The sequence below is a fragment of the Macrobrachium nipponense genome, chromosome 36, assembly GCF_015104395.2.
Source record: "Macrobrachium nipponense isolate FS-2020 chromosome 36, ASM1510439v2, whole genome shotgun sequence".
NCBI classification, from domain to species: Eukaryota; Metazoa; Arthropoda; class Malacostraca; order Decapoda; family Palaemonidae; genus Macrobrachium; species Macrobrachium nipponense.
The window spans coordinates 18874872-18888257 of record NC_087220.1 but is presented as its reverse complement, the minus strand read 5'-3'; the positions used below and the strand labels follow the sequence as shown (position 1 = coordinate 18888257).

The 13386-nt window shown below is 38.1% G+C and overlaps 1 protein-coding gene across 1 annotated transcript; it reads left to right on the top strand.

The window, feature by feature from the left end:
- Window positions 1-12412: 12412 nt before the first annotated feature.
- LOC135203377 (uncharacterized protein K02A2.6-like) lies at window positions 12413-12919 on the top strand. The gene has a single exon (XM_064233111.1). The coding sequence runs from the start codon at window positions 12413-12415 to the stop codon at window positions 12917-12919; it is 507 nt and encodes a 168-aa protein (XP_064089181.1).
- Window positions 12920-13386: the final 467 nt, after the last annotated feature.

The following is a 13386-nucleotide window of genomic DNA, read 5'->3' as shown; positions in this document are numbered from 1 at the left end:
AGCCTGCACATGTATGGCTTAGAAACATGGCGATTGCGAGGACAATTAATTGAAACATGTAAAATACTGAAAGGCTGATCAAAGGTAGACAGTAACCTATTTATGATAAACGAAAACCAGACAACAAATAATGGTTGGGAACTAGAACTGAAGAGATACAACACATCCCATTTAGGGAACTTATTCATATACAAGATAAGTGACACATGAAATAAACTGTCACCAGAAGTTGTAAACAGCAACAATGTGGAAGAGCTTAAAAGAAAGCTAGACAGAATCATTAGGGCACTGAATAGACAGTAAAACCTGCTCCTAGAGATGAGTGAGCACACGATGTCTCCTCGGATGTACTAACAATTCTTTGAGACATCCTAATCCTTGTATCTCCTTGTAAACCCCCCCACCCCCCCCCCCCCTCTCTCTCTCTCTCTCTCTCTCTGCAAGAATTTGTTTCCACACTCAAAGCTATTCTTCAAGTTAAATTACTGGACCTTTGCCAGAGGAAAAATTACATGAAAAAATGCTTCATCAGGTTTTTCTCTGATAAAGGACAACCAAATCAAGAGTGAAGTCTGGCGTTCGCACGTTCTTTTTAAAAGATAATGAAAAAAGCGCTCAAGGGAATTAATGGTAAAATGTCGTAATGTTTCTTAGGAACTTCAATGGACGTTGATCTGCAAGAAACACGAACAATTATCTTCAATGGCAGGAGATTTTGTAAAAGAACGTTAGGAGGTTTTACTGGAATAATTTGTTGAATTGAAGAGAATGCGCTACCAATACACTTGTTTAGGTCAAAGGCAGAAAAATATTAATGAATTTATCTACGTCTACAACCGCCAACATTCGAACGAACTACATACGTAAAACGTTTTTTTTTTTTCGGGAAAGAATTTCTCTGAGTCTGGGGAAAAGAGAGAGAGAGAGAGGAGAGAGAGAGAGACCCGAGAGAGAGAGTGAGATGTGGATGTATATCTTTTACTTTTAAGGTTCTATATTCCCGCTGAATTGTGATCTAGCCAATTCCTAATAAGAGTTAAAACGCGGGGTAAGATTGGCCCAGATTAAGCATGGTTCCCTGTAAGAGAGAGAGAGAGAGAAAAAAAAAGGCAAGCACGCACACAAAAAAAACATTTGTTTTGAGATATATACGATTTTAGTCCTTATTTTACTTGGTCTTAACTCTGTGTAATTCTTTGTTATAAAGTAGAATGCATATATGAATAATAATATGCTTTCTGCAGACATTTGAGAGTGGACACAGCTTCCATTTTTTCCAATTATACTTAAGTTAATATGCTTAATTATATCTTGGTACCCTTTTAGATGTCTAATTCCATTTGGTGAAACTTCAAGTAAGAGTAGCAGTAGTAATAGTAGTACTAGAAGTACTAGTGCTACAGCTATGCCTTTTTTACTCACCTTTACCGAATATTCTTCTTATTCCTGTCCATTGAAAGCTATTCCATGAGAGTATACTCAAGCTAGCTTGCCTTTTCTTCTCTTTTTTCCACATCCTGACGAGTTCTACTGTGAACTTTGTTCCTCTTCGATTATTTATAATTTCAATAAAAATCTCAACTACTACTACTACTACTACTACTACTACTACTACTACTACTACTACTACTACTACTATAATAATAATAATAATAATAATAATAATAGTAATAATAATAATAATAATAATAATAATAATAATAATAATAATAATAATAATAAGAAGAAGCAAGAAAACAAGGGAGGAACTCAACGAGAAATACAAAGTACAAGAGAGGGGGACTAAACAACACCAATAGAAGATGTAAAACAGAGGCTTAAGGCCAAAGCACACAAGATCCAACGGTACATGAACAGGAATAAGGGATACCAACAGAACAAACTATTCGGAACCAACCAGAAAAGACTATACAGCCAACTAAGAGGGGAAGACAACCACCCAGAAATTCCTGAAGCCGAACCAAGTAAGAGACTCTGGGAAAACATATGGAGCAATCCGGTATCACACAACAAACATGCAACATGGCTCCAGGAAGTCAAGGAAGAAGAAACAGGGAGAATAAAACAAAGATTCACAGACATCACGACAGACACAGTCCAGACACCAACTAAAGAAAATGCCAAACTGGAAAGCCCCCTCCCCAGGTCCCGATGAAGTCCATGGATACTGGCTCAAAAACTTCAAGGCCCTACACCCACGAATAGCAGAACAACTCCACCATTGTATCTCAAATCACCAAGCACCCAAATGGATGACCACAGGAAGAACATCCTTAGTACAAAAAGACAAGAGTAAGGGAAATATAGCCAGTAACTACAGGCCTATCACCTGCCTACCAATAATGTGGAAGTTACTAACAGGTATCATCAGTGAAAGGCTATACAACTACCTAGAGGAGACAAACACATCCATCCCCACCAACAGAAAGGCTGCAGAAGGAAGTGTAGGGGCACAAAAGACCAGCTCCTGATAGACAAAATGGTAATGAAGAACAGTAGGAGAAGGAAAACCAACCTAAGCATGGCATGGATAGACTATAAGAAAGCCTTCGACATGATACCACACACATGGCTAATAGAATGCCTGAAAATATATGGGGCAGAGGAAAATACCATCAGCTTCCTCAAAAATACAATGCGCAACTGGAATACAATACTTACAAGCTCTGGAATAAGACTAGCAGAGGTTAATATCAGGAGAGGGATCTTCCAGGGCGACTCACTGTCCCCACTACTCTTCGTAGTAGCCATGATTCCCATGACAAAAGTACTACAGAAGATGGATGCCGGGTACCAACTCAAGAAAAGAGGCAACAAAATCAACCATCTGATGTTCATGGACGACATCAAGCTGTATGGTAAGAGCATCAAGGAAATAGATACCCTAATCCAGACTGTAAGGATTGTATCTGGGGACATCAGGATGGAGTTTGGAATAGAAAAATGTGCCTTAGTCAACATACAAAAAGGCAAAGTAACGAGAACTGAAGGGATAAAGCTACCAGAGGGAGCAACATCAAACACATAGATGAGACAGGATACAAATACCTGGGAATAATGGAAGGAGGAGATATAAAACACCAAGAGATGAAGGACACGATCAGGAAAGAATATATGCAGAGACTCAAGGCGATACTCAAGTCAAAACTCAAGACGCCGGGAAATATGATAAAAGCCCAATAAAAATAACATGGGCATGGGAAGTGCCACAGGAGTAATCAGATACAGCGCAGGAATAGTGGAATGGACGAAGGCAGAACTCCGCAGCATAGATCAGAAAACCAGGAAACAAATGACAATACACAAAGCACTACACCCAAGAGCAAATACGGACAGGACTATACATAACACGAAAGGAAGGAGGGAGAGGACTACTAAGTATAGAGGACTGTGTCAACATCGAAAAACAGAGCACTGGGGCAATATCTGAAAACCGGTGAAGACGAGTGGCTAAAGAGTGCATGGGAAGAAGGAACTAATAAAAGTAGACGAAGACCCAGAAATATACAGAGACAGGAGAAAGACAGAAAGAACAGAGGACTGGCACAACAAACCAATGCACGGACAATACATGAGACAGACTAAAGAACTAGCCAGCGATGACAATTGGCAATGGCTACAGAGGGGAGAGCTAAAGAAGGAAACTGAAGGAATGATAACAGCGGCACAAGATCAGGCCCTAAGAACCAGATATGTTCAAAGTATGATAGACGGAAATAACATCTCTCCCATAGTAGGAAGTGCAATACGAAAAATGAAACCATAAACCACATAGCAAGTGAATGCCCGGCACTTGCACAGAACAGTACAAAAAGAGGCATGATTCAGTGGCAAAAAGCCCTCCACTGGAGCCTGTGCAAGAAACATCAGCTACCTTGCAGTAATAAGTGGTACGAGCACCAACCTGAAGGAGTGATAGAAAACGATCAGGCAAAGATCCTCTGGGACTATGGTATCAGAACGGATAGGGTAAATACGTGCAAACAGACCAGACGTGACGTTGATTGACAAAGTCAAGAAGAAAGTATCACTCATTGATGTCGCAATACCATGGGACACCAGAGTTGAAGAGAAAGAGAGGGAAAAATGGATACGTATCAAGATCTGAAAATAGAAATAAGAAGGATATGGGATATGCCAGTGGAAATCGTACCCATAATCATAGGAGCACTAGGCACGATCCCAAGATCCCTGAAAAGGAATCTAGAAAAACTAGAGGCTGAAGTAGCTCCAGGACTCATGCAGAAGAGTGTGATCCTAGAAACGGCACACATAGTAAGAAAAGTGATGGACTCCTAAGGAGGCAGGATGCAACCCGGAACCCCACACTATAAATACCACCCAGTCGAATTGGAGGACTGTGATAGAGCAAAAAAAAAAAAAAAAAAAAAAAAAAAAAAAAAATAATAATAATAATAATAATTTGTTCTTTACTTCATTATCCAGATTCGTCTTTTAATCTTTCCTTTATTCCTGCTATGTCTAATATTCATATTTGTATGAGTATATTCTTTGGTTAATTAGTTTATTATTATTATTGTTATTATTAATACTATTATTATCATTATTATTATTATTATTATTATTATTATTATTATTATTATTATTATTATTATTATTATTATTATTATTATTATTCATATTTTTATGAGTATATTCTCAAGTTGAACGAGTAGTTTATAATATGATAATAATAATAATGGTGAGAGCATAGCCAGGACTTTTACTTAAGTAATCAAGTCCTTCCTTGATGATTTTCATGGCTTCATTGTACAAACCGATCATATTCTGACACCTTTCCCTGTTCCTTTCCCGAGCTAAAAGGCCGATCTTCACCACCCCATCCCTTCTTCCTTCCATCTCGTGTTCCATCCACTTGCAAAGGCTCCCATCCCCAGCAACACTTTTATTTCTTTGCCTCCTCTCAACTTCGGTCTAAGAATTAATTCCTGCCATCCCAAAGAATTTCAGAACAAGGTCAAGTAAACTATAAAAATAAAGAACAAAGGAAATAATTAAAACTCTTCCTTAATATTTATTCGGTGACAGTTCTTGTTAAAGTTGAAATTGTCTTCACGAGTTGGATGTCTGAAAGAGTATCTTCACAACATGGTGCCAAAAGAGGACATATTTCTGTGTCTGCATTTTGAGCGAGCGGTCTTCCCTGGCCGGTTTGGGATGGGGAAAGTTACTTTTCGGAGATGTGTGAGGGAACTGTTATTAGATTAGTTGTGACATAAAAAGGCAACAATGATACAAGAGAAAGAATACGGAAAAAATATCGAGTAAAGAAAGGGAAAAAGAGGATGATCATTGATGAAAATGGAATATATTGACTGAAAAAAAAAAAACTGAATGAAAACGCTGAGAGGGAAGAAATAAATGCCTACTCTTATTACTCAAGCCCACAGAGGACATTGACTTGAGATTCGAGCTTCCAAAGAATAATGGTGTTCAATGTAAGGAAATAACAGAAAGTAATGGGAAACACAACAGAAGATATCAGTTTTAAGAATTAATAGTTTAACAAATTAATAAATAAACATATAGAAATATAAGTAAATTATTAAAATATAGGAAGAATTATATTAGAGTAGTAATGAATTGTATTTTTACTTGAGTTTCTTAAGTTCTAGTGGCACGACATACACTGGGAAGCTATTTCACAGTCCAGCAGAGTGAGGAATCAAGGACCTCTGTAACTGTGAAGTTCGACAGCGAGGAACATTTACTGCATATTGGTGCGCCTGTTCAGCGTATGTGGTTACTCTCGGCAGGAAAAGGGGATCAGGGATCGAGCGTGAATATAAAAGATTTCTGTTAAAATACAGAAAAGAGGCCATCCATGAATGGTCCAAGTCTTAACGGCTAATATTAGGGTACAGAAAGCTACAATCACGAACCACTCTGTCTAAAGAAGATAAATCTCTGGCAGAAGCAGGAAAACTTACCTAAAACAGATAGAACTGCTTTTATCAGTTATAAATATATGAAGCATTACTAACAATAACTAACTTCCGTACGGGATTTTCTGAAACTTTCATTAGATTTTTCTCAAAAGTTAGATGTGAGTCAATAGGAAGACATTATCTGGGACGTCATTTAAAAGCCATGCAAAATGCAACAGATCTTCAAAAGTTTCTAAAGAAATATTGTTACCATGTACCTATGTAGATGCCCTCAACATTGTATAATCTAGAACTAAACCTGGCTATAGAATCCTGACCTTTTCTAATTTTAAAGAACGATCTGAGATCTCAAACTGAATCTCCAGCTTCAGCCGTCCCATATACTGGCCTTAGAAGACCCTTGAGATCTTCCTAGGTCTTGCAGTTTCTGAACTGATGGCTATGACAACGTTGCCCGATATCCTCTCTATCCCAACTGAGTGTTGTGTATTAAGTCTTGCATGTGAGATTGCGCATGTCGAAGCTCTCCTGTTCGACTGGTGCATTGTCGGCTGTTGTGATCCAGGGGGCCAGGAGAGCAATGTTTTGTAAAGCAAGATGTAACGGGATGAATACTATTAAAGCCAACTATTTTAGCACCTGTCTCATTCCTCCCCACCTCTGGCTACCGACCTTAGTACTGGTGATGAGAAAAAGTACCTGATGGCAGAGGAAAATGGTATGGTAGCCATGTTTTGAAGGTTTGTTCATCTTCACAATTGCTGAGTGGCCGGCACAAATGAAGAATGGGAAAGAAGGACGCTTTGGAAACGTAACAAATGAATTGTTTGCAGTGGCTAATGTTTAGTGATTTCATTATATGGAAGTGTATCGCCGTTAATAGCCCATTATGATCGCAGTATGCTCAAGCTATTGTGGTTTTTGCTTACCCTTTTGATTTGTTATGTGGCCTACATTAAGTTATGATAGCAGTATGCTAAACTATCGTGGTTGTCTTGTCCTTTTGATTTGTCAAGTAGCCTACATTAGGTTAGGCTGTTTTTGCTTATGACAGTTTTGTCACATTAAGATAATTAGTCGTAGTAGCTTAGAGGTTGTATTACGGTATTAGCACGTAGCCTACTTAATGATTTGGGGATAATTACCTTATGTTTTTTATGTAATCATAAGCTTGATGGTATTGAAGTTAGTGGCCATCGCTACTCTATAGATTAAAAAATGATGGATGTAACCCTCTAAAATTTCTTTTGAATTGTGGTTGAGTTTATTGGAAGCAAATTTTATTATATGTCTACAACTGACAATGTTGAAGAGAAGAGTGTTCTTTTGGTGTCTGTTGGTACTGAAGTGTTTGCAGTTCTAGGTAATATATGTTCACCAGATTTGCCACAGACTAAAACATATGAATAGTTGTTAGTTTTGCTTAAGGCAAATTGTGATATTAAGCCTAACCACCACAGAAATTTAGTTGCTTCCCGGCAAAGAAAGAAAAAAGGAGAGAGTTTTAAAGATTTGTATCCTGATCTGGGCAAAGGATTGTGAGTTTGGTCCACAGTTTCATGCTCGATTGAGAGATCAGTTATTTATGGCTTTAGAATATGAATTTTTTTTTTTTTAATTTGCTTTCTGTAAACTTAGATTCAAAGTCCATGGCCTCTATTCAGAATTTTGAAAGGGGTTTGAATTTGGAGAAAGTTTGTTTTCTGAGAAGTAGCTCCCTATGCAACAATGTGGATACTCTCATGATAGTGTGAAATGTCGTTTTAAAGATAAGGTAAGCCATCAGTGTCAGAAAAGGGGCATTTAAAGCAAGTTTGTACAGCTGTTGTAAGTAGCAGTAAAAATGATGTACAGAAAAATGGTCATAAATCTGCAGTACATAAAGATAAGAAAAGTGATAAAGCAATTGATGATGTAACTGTTTTTAGAGACAGGGAAGATAAACTTATTAGTTACCACTGGTCATGCGATAAAAGATGTAATTAAGGTGATAATTAGGGACCATATTGTTCCTTCTGAGGTTAATTCTGGTGGTGAAGTTAACCCTATAAGTGAAGATTGGTAATAATGTTAGCAAATACATTAGGTAAAGTTTCTGAAGATGTTGCTTATAATAATTATAATGCCATTAAGATTTTGTATATTGTGGAAAAAAATTCAGATATTTGAGGCAAATATTTGATGGGTAAGTTGTTATTTACTTGGTAGGCATAGATAATTCATCTGAAGTAATTGTTCAGGATTTGTTTGATAAATATGAGGTGGATAATTCAGTTTGTCAGTATCCATTACCAACTATTGATAAATTATTACCAAAGATTGGTAAAGGGATAATATATTCCATTATTCATTCAAAAAAATGCTTACATGAAAATACCATTGGATGAAGAGAGCCAAAAGTACTTGGTAATTAATACCCCTGCTATTTTTCATGGAGGTTTTTTATTGCTGGTTTGCTATCAAATGTTCATGACGTTTTGTTGCTATTATACATTACTGTAAGTTTGTTAAGAATTTTTCTAGTAAGTGTGATCCCTTGTATATATAAAAAAAAACAGATGCACTAAAAGTGAAGAAATTGCTTTTAAAACTATGAAAGAAGGTTTGGCTGAAAATCCATTGTTATGTAATTATGATGGAGACAGTTCATTGATTGTGGAAGTGAATGCTTCACCCATTGGAGCTGGTGGTGTTATGTTACAAAACGTTGATGGGAGGGAGGTTCCTATATATTTTGAGAGTGAATGACTTTTGTCAGCTGAATGGAACTATGCTCAGATTCATCGAGAAAGCCTTACATTAGTTTTTGTTTCAAATAAATTTAGATATTTCTTACTGGGTAGAATGTTTGACTGACCACAAACCATTGCATGGCTTATTTGGTAAAGGATGTCAGATCCCACACCAAGCCAATGCACATATTTCAGCATTGGAATTTGCTGTTATCTCAGTACGATTTTGACTTTTTCAATAAGACAGGCAGAGAGAATGTTGTAGCCAATGCACTTAGTAGGTTGCCTGTTAGGGGTGATATTGAAATGGAAATATTAATAAAATTTACTGATCAGTTCTCAGATAATGACAATGAAGTTCTTGTAAGCAAAATACTTTGTCGTTTAATTGTTGCTTATTTAAACAACATCCATTGGTGTAACGCTGCCAGATTAACTGATATATTGGTAACTCTTTACAGGAAAATTTACTCATGATCAAGATATGAAATAACTTTTAATCTTTGTACTCTGAGATACAATGTATTAGATTTTATATTTTCATTTGAAATGTAATATTCATCAAAAATAAAATGGATTTAAATATATCTTCCTCGTTGGCAATATGAAACTGTATTTTTCTACATTTTCATCGATATTTATGTTATGAATGGAAATATTAAAAAATTATATTCCCTCGACTGCCTCGAATCTTCCGCAGTTCTTTTATGATTTGATTTTTTTTTTTACAGCATTCAGTCACATTGATATTTACTTGCTTTCACTCTTGAATCAAACTTATCTAGATTTAAATTAAGATGTTAGGTATTTATATTTATATCTACCTATTACCAGAGATTATATTTGTGTTTACAGATACTTACTACTCATTAAGTATAACTACCCTGTTACTATCTTGTCTTCTTTTAAACTGTATATCTTATTATCGTTAGTCTTAAAAATAAAGTCATTCAGGAAGGATCTATCTGAGTTTCGTGTCCATCCAAATATACTTCAATGGCGACGAGGAACTGACTCACGAAAGGGAAAATTAAGGATGGCGCATTTGGGTAATATAGCAGCATATGACAAATCCGAGGACTTTGAAGATTATGTCGAAAGGTTTGATCAGTTCTGCTTAGCAAATGACATAACAGAGGAAGATAAGAAACGGGCAGTTTGCGCTCCTACATATGGACTTCTGAAGACATTGCTTGCCCCTAATAATGCCCTCATCAAGGGACTTATCGAGAACTTACTGAGCTTTTGAAAAATCACCCTTCACCCAAAACCAAAACCCATCCTGATAGCTGAACGTTTCAAGTTTACAATAGGAAACAACGTCCAGGAGAATCCATCACTGATTATGCAACGGAGCAACGAAAATTGGCGGAAACATGTCAGTTTGGTGCTTTTCAAGAGGAAGTTTTAAGAGACTTGTTTGTTATTGGATTGGCCAACCGCTCGGCACAGAGGAAACTATCAAGTGAACAGGAGCTTGACTTAAAGAAAGCATTTCGATTGCGTTAAGTCAGGAAATGGCTGAAGAAAACGTCACGAAGATTCAGGGTCAAACTCAGGAGGTAAAAAAAGTTGTTGGCCGAAAGCTTCTCTCCTTGAGTGTTACCGTTGCGGGAAGACAAACCATAAGGCTAATGTTTGTTTTCCATAAGGATACTGAGTGTAATGGGTGTCATAAAAAAGGACACCTTCGTAGAATGTCCAAATGGAAAATCCACACCACAGTCAATCGAAATTGGAAATATGGAAGACAAGGAAGGAAACGATCGACGGTCAACATGGCAGAGGAGGAGACCGGCTGCTCGAAAGAAGAAACTACAGAGTGTAAACTACAGGATGAATTGGTGCATACATTGAAATACTGTGTTAAGAAAATGAAAGCAATACACAATAAGGTTCCAGAGATAATAGTGAAAGTTAAATTAAATGGGATACCAATTGATATGGAATTGGACACGGGAGCTTCTGTCACTGATAAGTGAAGAGTTCTATGCTAAGCATCTGAAAAATACAGTACTTCAATCCAGCGATATTGTGCTGAAAACCATGAGGGAGAAAAATAGAAGTCGTCGGGATATGATACCGTTAACTATGGAAGTTCATGGACACAGAGTGGAGGAAGTGCCATTGTATGTGGTACAGGGGAATGGACCTGCCTTATTTCGGTAGGGACTGGCTGCATTTTGCTAAATTTGGCTGGAAAAAGTTAGCTGTAAATCATCTGCATTCTGGTATTCTGAAAACCTCAAAGTTAGAAAAGCTGTTAAGGAAATATGGTGATGTCTTTGATGGTGAACTGGGTACAGCCAAGAATATAAAGGCTCATATTCGTGTGAGAAAGGATGCAAAACCAATCTTTTATAAAGCGAGGACAGTTCCTTATGCAATCAGGGATGCTGTGAATGCAGAACTTAAAAGACTAGAATTGGAAGGAATTATTGAGAAAGTTGACTATAGTGAGTGGGCGGCACCGATAGTGCCCGTTTCAAAAGACAATGGTTCTATTAGGATCTGTGGTGACTTCAAGGTCACCATAAATCGTTATGTGGAAAACCCTGAACGTCCAATGCCAAATCCGGATGAACTATACCAGCGACTGAACGGTGGAAAAAACCTTCTCAAAGTTAGATTTATCGCAAGCTTATCAGCAAGTGGAATTAGATGAGGAATCTAGGATATATGTCACGATTAACACACCACTTGGTTTGTACAGATATACACGTTTACCATATGGTGTCTCAGCAGCACCACAACTTTTTCAGTCTTTAATGGATAAAGTTCTGCAAGAGTGCCTTGTGGATGCAACATAGATGATATTAGTCTTACTGGGAGAACCGAAGCTGAACATTTACACAATCTTGAAAAGGCACTTGAGCGGTTGCACATCAATGGGTTGAAATGTAATTTGTCGAAATGCGAATTTATGAAGCCCTCCTTGAAATATTTTGAGTTTCATTGTAGATGAAGAGGGTATTCATATGACGGAGGATGACATTGCAGCAGACACGGAGGCACCAAGGCCAGAATCAAGGTCTGAAATGAAATCGTTCCTGGGGGCTGGTAAACCATTACCGTCGCTATGTGCCAAATCTCTCATCAGTTGCAGCGCCTCTCACGGAATTACTGCATAAAGACAGAAAATGGCATTGGTCAGTAGTGTGAAAGAGCTTTTTCCGAGATTAAAAATATGCTGACCACTGAAGCAGGAGTATTAGTGCACTATGATTTGAGTAAACCTGTGACGTTGGCAGTAGATCCATCACCCAAAGGACTTGGAGCAGTGCTTTCCCATATCACCAGTAACGGAGAAAGACCAATTGCTTATGCATCAAGAATGTTAACAGCCACTGAACGTAACTATTCCCAAATTGAGCGTGAGGGTTTAGCAATCATCTTTGGACTACGGAAGTTTCATCAATATTTATATGGTCGTAAATTCACCCTTATTACAGATAACAAACCACTGTCATACATTCTGGGACCCAGGAAGGGCATTCCAGTCCTTGCAGCTGCAAGAATTCAACGCTGGGCTATACAGTTAGCAGCTTATGATTATGACATTGAATTACGTCGTTCAAGTGACAATGCACTCTCACGGTTGCCTTTACCAGATTGTTACTCCCGATGCATCGATAAGCATGTTAAACTGGACACAAGAAGCCACTGCATTTAACATGCACCAGGTGAACTCTCTTCCTGTAACTGCCAAATCTGTTGCAAGGGAAACTTTGCATGATGCTGTACTGGCTAGAGCTTTATATTATACAAGAAATGGCATGGCCAGACTCTGAGGACATAGCACAGGAACTGAAACCCTTCCTTAGCCGTCAGCGTGAGTTTTCAATTGAAGAGGGATGTCTTCTATGGGGTGCCAGGGTGGTAATACCGTCGAGATATAGGATTCAAATCTTAGAAGAGCTACGTGGTGGTCATCAGGGGATTGTTAGGATGAAAGGATTAGCTCGCTTGCATGTGTGGTGGCCAAATATCGATCAAGATATTGAAAACACTGTGCAAGGGTGCTCTGCTTGTCAGGCTACTCAGCCAATGCCAACTCGTGCTGAGGGTAATCCGTGGAAATGGCCTTCTGGTCCATGGAAAAGAGTTCATGTTGATTTCGTAGGACCATTCCTGGGACAAATGTACCTCATTATGATTGACGCATATTCAAAATGGCCAGAAGTACACCCAATGAAATCAGTTACAACTATGAATACCATGCAGATCATGCGGCGGGTATTTGCTCAGCATGGGGTTTGTGTAGAGCTCGTGTCCTGATAATGGAAGATAGTTTGTGGCTGAGGAATTTAAAGAGTTCATGACCCAAAATGGTGTAAAGCATATACTGATACCCGCTTATCACCCAAGCAGTAATGGGCAGGCCGAAAATACAGTAAGAACATTCAAACAGGGAATGAAAAGGGCGATGAGAACATTGCAATCGTGCAATACATCTTTAAATACCAAGTTGTGTCAATTTCTACTGACTTACCGAACTACACCTCACTGTACAACAAAACGCACACCTGCAGAGCTCATGGGTCGGCAGTTACGCACTCGCCTTGATTTACTACACCCAGATGCATCTCAGCGAATTGAAAGAAAAGCCTCAGAGAACGAGAAAACCAATGAGGAAACTCGATATAGGGGACGTGGTACTGGTTCCGATTATCGTCAAAATACCAAGAAGGGCATATGGACTCGAGGAGTTGTGGTTCTTAAATTGGGTCCATGCACATACAATG